Below are 10,783 nucleotides of genomic sequence, written 5' to 3' on the forward strand. Positions count from 1 at the left end.
CATTTCAACAATCTTTACAACATCTTCACTAGTGGACTTCATCTCAAGAAACCACTTTCTTTGCTATCCATAATAAGCAACTCCTCATCTGTTCAAGTTTGATCATGAGATTGCAGCAATGTAGTCCCATCTTCAGGCTCCACTTCTAATTCTAGTTCTCTTGCTGTTTCCACCACATCTGCAGTTGTCTCCTCCACTGAAGTCGTGAACCCTTCAAAGTCATCCATGAGGCTGGCATCAACTTCTAAACTCCTCTTCATATTAATATTTTGCCCTCATCCTATGAATCATGAATATTCTTAAGGGCATCTAGAATGGTGAATCATTTCCAGAAGGTTTTCAATTTACTTTGCCCAGATACATCCAAGAATCAGTATGTATGGCAGCTATAGACTTACAAAATGTATTTCTTAATAATAAGACTTGAAATTCAAAATTACTCCTTGATTCATGGGCTGAAGAATGAATGTTGTGATAGCAGGCATGAAAACAACATTAATCTTGTTCTACATCTGCACCAGAGCTTTTGGGTGACCAGGTACATTGTCAGTGAGCAGTAGTATTTTGAAAGGAATCTTTTTTTCTGAGCCATAGGTGTCAACAGTGGGCTTCCAATATTCAGTGAACCATGTTATAAACAAATACGCTGTTATTTAGGCCTTGCTGTTCCATTTGGAGAGCACAGGCAGAGTACATTTAGCATAATTCTTAAGGGCTCTAGGATTTTCAGAATGGTAAATGAGCACTGGCTTCAACTTAGTCACCAGCTGCATTAGCCCCTGAGAAGAGTCAGCCTCTGTTGAAGCTAAGGCACTGACTTCCCTGCTCTACCTATTAAAATCCTAAATAGCAACTTATTCCAGAAGGCCATTTGTCTACATTGGAAATCTGCCATTTAGTGTAGCCACTTTTGTTGATTATCTTAGCTAGATCTTCATTAATTATCTCCGCTAGATCTTGCTGCAGCTTCTACACCAGCACTTGCTGTTTTTCCTTGTACTTTTATGTTACGGAGACAGCTTCTTTCCTTAAACCTTGTGAACCAACCTCTGCCAGTTTCAAACTATTCCCTGGTAGCTTCCTCTTTCAGCCTTTAGAGAACTGCAGTTAGGGCCCTGGGTTAGGCTTTGGCTTAAGAGAATGTTGTGGCTGGTTTGATCTACTATCCAGACTATTTCAACTTTCTCCATACTAGCAAGGCTGTTTTGCTTTCTTACCATCTGTGTGTTCATTGGAGTAGCACTTTTAATTTCCTTCAAGAACATTTCCTCGCACTCACAATTTGGCTGCCTGTTTGGCTCAAGAAGCCTATCTGGACTTTTGGCATGCCTTCCTCACTAACCTTAATCACTTCCAGCCTGTGATTTAAAGTGAGAGATGTGCAACTCTCCCTTTCACTTGAACACTTTGAGGCCATTGTAGGGTTATTTATTGGCCTAATTTCAATATTGTTGTGTCTCAGGGAATAGGTAAGGCCTGAAAACAGGGAGAGATGGGAGAAGAGCAGGTTGGTGGAGCAGTCAGAATACACATTAACACTTATCAATTAAGTTTGCCATCTTATTATACGGGCACAGCTCATGGCACCCCAAAACAACTATAATACTAACATCACTGATCATGGATCACCATAACAAATACAATAATAAAAAAGTTTGAGGGCGCCTGGGTGGCTCAGTTGGTTGGGCGACTGCCTTCGGCTCAGGTCATGATTCTGGAGTCCCGGGATCGAGTCCCGCATCGGGCTCCCTGCTCGGCGGGGAGTCTGCTTCTCCCTCTGACCCTCCCCCCTCTCATGCTCTCTCTATCTCATTCTCTCTCAAATGAATAAATAAAATCTTTTAAAAAAAAAAAAGTTTGAAATATTGTGAGAATAACCAAGTGACATAAGGACACTAAGTGAGCAAATGCTATTGGAAGAAAGGAGCCAAAAACTTGCTCGACACAGGGTTACCACGAACCTTCAACTTGTAAAAAGTGCAGTATCTATGAAGTACAATTTAAAAAGTTATGCCTGTATATTTTATAATAAAAATAAAATTGCAGAGACAAAAATAAAAAGATTTAAACATGCATTTCCACTTACAGAATTACAGTTCAAATTATTTCAAGCAAAGCAAATGAAATTAAATGGTTGTTTGTGAGGCTAGAGTTGGATTTCTTTCTTAAATCACCGTAATTTTTCCAAAATACACCACCTAACATATTTGGCACCTTATTTGTTTATAAGATAACCTAGAATATAAAACTGCTACAATATGAGGCACGTGGATGGCTCAGTCGGTTAAGCGTTCAACTCTTGATCTCAGCTCAGGTCTTGATCTCAGGGGTGTGAGTTCAAGCCTCGTATTGAAAAAAAAAAATATGCTACACTATTAGCATTCCAAACCAAAGCTCAATCACCTAAAATGATTCTGATCATAATCAACCTTATGATAACCTAATTATATTTAACAGTACCAGAAAACTGATACCATCTTTCTTAGATACCGTTTCATTTTTTCCATTCTATTACTTTATTTGCGTGATTTTTCAGATGTTAAATACCATACTATAAGAGTAGAGTAGCTTTTGTATCCAAGAAATGTTTTAACCTCAAAAAAGGTGGGGATGGGGGAGGCGTGGAGAGAGAGGGTAGGAGACAGCACATCAATTTACATCATTAAACCAAGTAAACATCAAACATGAATAAACCTCTTTGAAGAATATCTTAAATATATAAATCATAATTATAGCAAATAATTTTAGCTTGGAGAGAGACTTTTTCTTTCCAGTCTGTTCATGCAGCTTTTTAAAATTCCATGAATTATCTCAAACTATGAAGCTTTATTTTGGGGACTTATATTAAAAAAGTACTTATGATCAATTTGGATATATCTGATGCCATACAAACCATCTGAATAAAAGATAAATTACTTAGGAATATTAGTATTTTCAAAATTCTTGTAGTCAGATTCTATTAAAACTCTCACAAGTAAGGTATTAAAATGAATTCTCCAAACATCAAAACTTAAAACTCTGAAAAATGAAGTATCTACTAAAAAAAAATCAGATATGGGCCCACTCGCTACTTGATTTGTATTTTTTCTGAATGTCATGACCCATTTAATATTCATAACAACCTTGCTAATTTCATATTTACTAATCCAGAAAAAGAAAATGACTTCAGAAATCAGGCCACCAGAGTTACATAGCTGCGTGGGAGAGCCAAAACTAATGGCTTACAATGATCCCTGCCTCCTGGTATTCACACTCTTATATAATTCCTTCCCCTTGAGTGTGGGTGGGAGTCAGTGACTAGCTTCTAACTAATAGAATATGGCAGTTGACAGAATGTCACTTCTGATATTAGATTACAGGAAAAAAAAGTGGCTTCTGTCTTGGACTCAGAGCTGGCTCACTTTGTCTCATCATGCTGTGTGTGGAAAGCAGCCCAGAGAGCAAAGAATCAAGAGAGGTCTCCAGCCTGTATATAGCCAGCAACCAACGGAGACCCTCGACCTAACAGCTCACAAGTAACTTAAGTCTTGTCGACAACCTCAAGGGAGATCTTCCAAGAAGATCCACCCCAAAATAAACCTTCAGAGCAGAACACAGCCCTAGCCAACACCTTAACCACAGCATTGTTAAAGACCTTGACCCAGAGGCACCTAGATAATTCACGCAGACGCCTGTCCTTCAGAAACTGTAAGATGATAAACGTTTGTTGCTTTAACTCAGTTTTTAATAAGGTAATTTGTTACACAGCCAGATAACTAATCCAGTCTGTGCTTATAATTCTTCACTGAAGTAAGAACAAGTGAATCCTGTTCCTTAACCCTGTTTTGAGAACCCTACTTCCCCAAATGGCCTATTATGAGTTAATTTTCATAGTTTTTTTTTCATACTTCATTTTTACAACTTCTAAGAACTGTACATTATTTTAATACATCCATGTGCATTTACAAAGAGAAGTGATTTCTCAAAAAAATCTGAGCAGAACTGACACTTCATGAACCCTTTACCTCCTTATTTACTGAGTGGCCCCTGCATACCCCTACCCCAAAACCACTTTACTGGGGCACCTCATTCTCTAAACACTCCTTAAATTAAGAATAGAGATCAACATAAGGAAAGGTCAATCTTTCCCCTGGAGTTTAAACTGAGATCTTCTCCAAAAGCAGGGAGGAAAAAAAAAAATCTCTTCCCATCTCTCTTTAAACTGTAATTTCTTATGGCTGCTATAACAAATTACCACATATTTGGTGGCTTAAAACAACATGCACTTATTGTATTATAGTTCTGAAAGTCCGAAGTCTGAAATCAGTTCCACCGCGCTAAAATCAAAGGTATGGGTAAGCTGGCATTCCTCCTGGAAGCTCCAAAGGAGAACCTGTTTCCTTGCCAAATTTTTCAGCTTCTAAAAGCCACCCGCATATCTGGGCTCATGGTCCCTTCCTCCATCTTCAAAATCAGCAGTGTAACATCTTCTCTCCTCTCTGAAAGTGCTTCAGTGTTTATCTCTGATCAACTCCCAACATTCTGCTGATATAATAATGAAATTAGTGGCCTGTTTCTGAAAATACATTCACTCATTGGTGAAATCAGTAGAGTAGAAGAAATGCATATTAGCTAAAATATTTTAGGTTCACCCTTTCTCCTCATATGAACAGGGTATATGAATCTAGCAAAATCTATAGCCCAGACCCCTAGGAATGACACCCAAGGCTTGATCCCTGAATGGTCCTGCGTCAACCACAGACTCAGAGGATTCTGTTTAGCTGATGTCAATTACAATGGTAACAAAATTCCACAGCTAGAAATTGTTGAATTCTGCCTGAAATAAACCTTTCATCAAAGCGCTGTCAGTTTGCCTAAAAGGACAAAGAGCTAGCACTTTCACATACCTACAAAAGTGTATGAACTGTTTTGCACTAGCTTATTAATAAATATTTAAAGTCTGTGCTTGTGTTAGAATTTAACCTAAAACTTACTTCATTAAAATCTGTTAGCAAATTTGTGGGTAAACAATTAAGTAAAAACTTGGTAACGATAAGTACTATATGAGTTCAGAAGGATTATGGAAGACTGAGATGATAAACCAAAACCTCAAAAAGCAGAGGCGTTTGAGAGAACCTTTGAATAAGAGTCCTGAGAACAATGAATGAACAAGTATTATGTCTCCTGCAGTGGAGGGTAGGTGCTAGTCCAAATGCAGAAGGACAAGAAGACAAAGAGGTGGGTAAGGACTAAATTAAGGAAGAAGAGGACTTGAAAACTACCCCCAAAGAATCTGAACTTTACCCTCCTATACTCATTACCACGCAGCAATACTAAACAATGCTATCTTTTAATTTAGTGCCCCAAATCAACCCAACTTTGATCTTCCAAATCTTCACTCCTTTCTTTCTAAAGCTAAATCCTACGTAAAGCCATTCCCCCACCACAGAATATCTGGCTTTCTATCCAGTCCCAACCAACCAATCTTACTTCATTCAAAATGTGGTGACCTAAACAGCTACTCCTGATTCTTTAAACAAGCTCCTGAAAGCCAGGAGACAGTTATAGGACCATGCATGCAATAGATACTAAAGTGAAGGAGCAGGGAAGAAACACGCTATCATTTATATCTCTAGTTTGACCTCCTACCAGTTCTTACAACTTCTCCCAAGCCCTTTAACCCAAACTTATTCTCTTAAGCCTCTGCTCCTTCTATGAAATGAAAATAACACAACCCATTTTACAAGATTTTTATATATGAAAGTACTCTGTAAACTGAAATCATGACACAAATGGTAGTTACTACTATTCTTTTCTTACAACATACATCTGATTCCTCAAATATATGTATTATATATATCACCTCCATCATCTCCCACTACAATTACACCTCCTTGAAATTCTATTGCAATACCACTACTTTATTCATCTTCAGTTTCAACATACCCCAATGTTGTTCCAAATCTAATCTTTCTTTCTTACATTTATTCTATACCAACGCATAGTCAAGTGACCCTAGCTAGGAGATTCCTTCACACAATTTCCAAATTTCAACTATTTCTTTCCTCTGATATTACATTCTAAATCTAAGAGACTGCCTGTGTTTGTGACACTTCATTCTTAATTTCTATCCTTTCTAAAGAGTTGAAATTTCACCTTCTCTACAAAATCTTCATTAATATAAGAATAGGGGCTCCTGAGCGGCTTGGTTGGTTAAGCGTCTGCCTTCAACTCAGGTCATGATCCAGCGCTCCCACCCCCGTGTCTGGCTTCCTGCTCAGTGGGGTCTGCTTCTCCCTCTCCTTCTCCTCGTGCTCTCTCGATCTCTTTCTCTAACTAAATAAAGTCTTTTTTTTTTTTTTTAAGATTTTATTTACTTATTTGTCAGAGAGAGCGAGAGAGCACACACAAGCAGGGGGGGCGGCAGGTAGAGGGAGAAGCAGGCTCCCCGCTGAGCAAGGAGCCCGAAGCGGGACTCGATTCCAGGACCCTGGGATCATGACCTGAGCTGAAGGCAGACGCTTAACCGACTGAGCCACCCAGGCGTCCCAATAAATAAATAAATAAGAATAAAAATGCAAAATTCAAATTCATTTACAAAGATCACAGCTTACAGGCTAGCTTGAAATGTATCATAAATTTAATCTTTCTTTAATTTACTGCTTCTGAAGAAACTTCTGTTCAGACTGTTTTGCAAGTAAATATAAAACATTTACATAATGGTTCTTTGGATTTTATCCTTGCTGGAAGACATCAAACAATTTTCTTTTTCGCTTGATCAGTCATAAATCCTGAATCATCCTACAAAAACTGCCAAGAATTTGTATTGTTTTTCTTTGTACTATTTTTCACAACTGCACAAATGAATTCAAGTGCATCAATATTCTTTTTTAAAATGCAAACAAAAATAGGAATTTGAAACATTCTGTCATACAATAACAATAAAACATAACCAGTTCTAACTCTATTTAACTCAGGTATTGCTCACTTCAGACTCCTGAAACTTAAACAAAAAAAGAGTTCCCTCTGCCAATCAAAGATATGAACCTGCACAGTGCTGAAAACAAACTCACAGCTCCTTTTCCTTGGTTTATCTCATTTGCTTCTCACAATTATTCCAGAAAAATAAGTATTACCCTTTCTATTAACAGATAGCAAAACTTGTCCAAGGCCATGAAGTTTGAAATAACTTGGTCAAAAGCTCAAATCTTCCAACCCTAAGTCCAGCTCTGCTTGGATAGCTGACTTAAAAAGGAAGGCGAGTACAGTTCTCAAATAGCATTTACTTACATCACTGTCGTAATTATACACGGTGTATCTATTTTTAAAATCCTTAGCAGAATCTTTATATGTCAATTCTTCATTCCTCCATCAGAAAACATCTTTTTAAATATTTACACTGTCAGATGTCATTCTCAAGTGTAACAAATTAAAGATTTTCTATTAGAAACATGAAAGCATTTGTCATTGAGAACTACTATCATCCATGATTTTTAAGTAATGAATTACCAAGCATTTACTTGGTATCCTTTACTCACCGAGACAACGTTGTTTTCCCAGAACCAGGCAAACCTCTTAAAAGAATAAGTAACTTCTGCAATTTATTTAACTTTTCATCTTGAAACTGCTGGTTCATAAGCCTGTCTGTTCCATTATGCTTGTCCATAGAAGGATCTTTCCAGCATCCTTCCCTGGTTTCACAGAAACCGTTACTCACATATGCATCTTGCACACTGTAACCATTTGTAGAGGAATGATCTCTATTGGGATTCTCACTACAGTCAATATAGTCATTGTTCTGATCAAAAGTCAAACAATGCCAGTTAATGTGACCACTATTTACATAATACCCATTTTGATGCTGAGACCCATCTGGAGCATGGAAAATATTTGATGGATTTAGTGGAGCACTAAATCTTTGCATATTTAAATGACAGTTAAAACTGGGAGGAGGAGGAGGACCGTGGGGTACTATAAAATAATGCACTGACTGCCATTCAGGCCTGAAGGAAATTAACGAATCTTCACAAAATGCAGGTATTACTTGTCCATTACAAGGATATTTGCCTGGTTCATTCTCCACCTGCTGCTGAAAACCACAATGTGACTGAAGAACATTACTAGTATCTCTTTCCTTTCCTTCTTCAGATTTTAACAGCTCATTATAATGGTCCTGATAATGCGTAATAAGTTTTTCCTCAGAGGGTTTGGGTTCTTTACAACTGCCTTCCAAATCATCTTTTTCATTTTCAAGCTCTTCAATTTCCTTGTAAAACTGGAATAATTCGCTGTCAAGCTCTGATTTTTTGGAGTTGAATTTCTGTTTCTGTTCTTGTCCTCCTTTGCCATCTGTACCACTGATTGCATCTGAGTGATTTCCCCTTTCATTATATTTCTTCTTCTCAGGAGGTTTGTAAATGGGTCCTATAAATGCTTTACTTGTGCTATATATCTCATCATCTTTGGATACCAATGCAGGACTTGCATCCTGTAAAACTTGTGGATCAATGGATTCAATAACATCTGATCTACTATTGCCAGGAATCTCATCGTGCACAGGTTTCACCAAGTCTGTAGTTTTGGTGTTGTCCTCCTGAGGATAACTATGCCCTCTGACATCAACAATGGTCACAGGGACCCAGTCATTCCCAGTTTTCTCTTGGATTCTGTGAAAATTAGCACTACCATGATGGGAGAAAACATAAGCCTCTTCAGTTGACTTCAGTTTTTTATAGCATGGTTCACCTGTTAGTTCTTCACCATGATCCAAGGATTTCACTTCAATTTCACCATAAGGCATCTGAGGAGCAAATAAATCATGTAATTAATAACTAATATTTTAAAAATCTAAACAAAAGTTTTTCAGAAACAAGAAAACAGAAACGACATTTAAATGGTAAATTTTCCCAAAATACAAAAACTACAAAACTGTAATTTTAGAACCACTTACTATTTAAGTATTGTTATAATGATTTAGGGAGGGGCCTCACTGAAGGTAAGTATCTTTTTCTTAAAAAAGATATATCTCACATTTAATCCAAATGATGCATTTTTTTATAGATTTTATTTGTCACAGAGAGAGAGCAGAAGGAGGGGGAGCGGCAGGTAGAAGGAGAAGCAGGCTCCCTTCTGAGCAAGGAGCCCATGCAGGACTCAACCCCAGGACCTGATCAGGACCTGAGCCCAACGCAGATGCTTAAAGGACTGAGCCACCCAGGCATCCCTAAATACATTTCTGAACTTAAAAACTTGAAGAATTTAAGTAAGTCTGGAAAATTGAATCAAAAATATATTTTGATGATATACACAACTGTGTACTAAGATGGAGAGTAAATCTGCCAGCCAAACTGACACCTATCCAAACTGGTTTTAATAAATGTCTTCATAAACTCTTATTGTTTAAAACCACTATATCCTTCGGAGTAAATGGATCCAGCTCCCAAACCTCAGCATCTCCTCAGCAATCAAACGTTAGATACTCAAATGCCTAACTTTACAGACCCTTTTCCTGTGAATAATATGAGTGGTTTCCAAATGGGTGTACAGCATTAATTAAAAAAAAAAAAAAAAACTTCAGTTGCACTAAAAATGACTCAAATATATCAAACATTTCATGTATCACCTGAGTCCCCTGGCCTTCTGACCTCCAAAGAAGATGGCCCGGGCAAAAGTGCGTCACCTAATGATATATATAATTTATATATAAATCTGGCAACTCCCCAAATCAATGCGTTCATCTTTTCCACATGCCTGGTCAATCTGGAAGATAAATTCTCCTTCCCTTGAAATTTCTTAGGGGCCCTCAAAAGTGCAATCCCAAACGCTGGTTTACTCAATACTTCATTCTGCCCGCTCTCTGGTATTCCTCCAACAGGGCAGAACAAGAAAAAGCCAAAAAAGGCGAACTAGACAACGAAACAAGTAGGCCCAAAGAAACTGAAAAAAAAAAATACGACTGTAAAGAACGCGGTCCTATCGGAAACGCCCCCCCCCCCCCACCCCGACCACTTCCCAGCTTCTCAAATTTACTCATTCGAAATACCATAAAAGTCTCAAGGAACAGCAAGACGGTTGCATTAACAGAGCGTGGCCTATACACAACCTGAGTCCCCTGGCCTTCTGACCTCCAAAGAAGGTGGCCCGGGCAAAAGTGCGTCACCCAGTTTCTTTCTCCCAACGGAGACATGTTCAGGTTCTGTCTAGGAATTCAAGAGATATCCTAGCCTCAAAGGTTCACCCCGGGCTTCCCCGTTTACGGCTAATCAAAGGTTCCAGCCAAGAGCAGACGAGAAGCCAAAAAACCCGAAAAACGTCACCACCATTACCCCACCCTTACTTAAAATGGGATGTTTACTCACCTTACACTACATTGACTTTTACCTCGCAATAAAATCGTGGTCTAGAAAGATACGAACATCTGAAAAGGTGAAAGCAAAGCGCAAACACCCCCCAAAGCACAGAGAAACTAACACCCAAACCCTCAGCATCTGGGAAACTGCACCGCCGTACGCAAGATGGCTGCCACCTCGCGCTTACCCCGGCAGAAATTACAGATTTGCGCTCGGCATTGTGGGAACTGAAGTCCAGCGTTCACACTGGGCCTGTTAACCTCAGTCCTCGGAGACTGGGTCTCCCAGAATCCATTGCGTGATATACACAGAAGCGATAACCAACGTAAACCCTAACTAGTTCCTAGATTTGGAGCTGGGAAGTTATTTAGAACTGTCAACTTTGGCTAAAAAAGGCAGCGACCCGCTCTGGAATTCATCCGTAAAGGAAAAGAGAACGTGAGTGCCTGGCACCC

The 10,783-nt window shown here is 38.7% G+C and overlaps 1 protein-coding gene across 5 annotated transcripts in view; it reads right to left on the bottom strand.

Annotated features, from left to right (window-relative positions):
* LOC102735238 (NEDD4-binding protein 2-like 2) overlaps positions 1 to 10,518 on the bottom strand; it is a 58,671-nt gene extending 48,153 nt beyond the window's left edge. Inside the window, exons 1-3 of one of the 5 annotated variants that reach the window (XM_081815419.1) lie at positions 10,338 to 10,517; positions 9,730 to 9,915; positions 7,518 to 8,779 (exon numbers count right to left, since the gene is read on the bottom strand). In XM_081815419.1, coding sequence (XP_081671545.1) covers positions 7,518 to 8,779 — 1,262 coding nt within the window. In that variant the 5' untranslated portion in view covers positions 9,730 to 9,915; positions 10,338 to 10,517. Of the gene's footprint in view, positions 1 to 7,517; positions 8,780 to 9,729; positions 9,916 to 10,337 lie in introns of all 5 variants that reach the window. The other 4 variants (XM_081815420.1, XM_031022595.2, XM_081815423.1 and 1 more) reach the window with 4 other exon arrangements.
* Between the last annotated feature and the right edge of the window lie 265 nt (positions 10,519 to 10,783).

This window comes from Leptonychotes weddellii, chromosome 3 (assembly GCF_054177405.1).
Source record: "Leptonychotes weddellii isolate Sample4059 chromosome 3, ASM5417740v2, whole genome shotgun sequence".
NCBI lineage: Eukaryota > Metazoa > Chordata > Mammalia > Carnivora > Phocidae > Leptonychotes > Leptonychotes weddellii.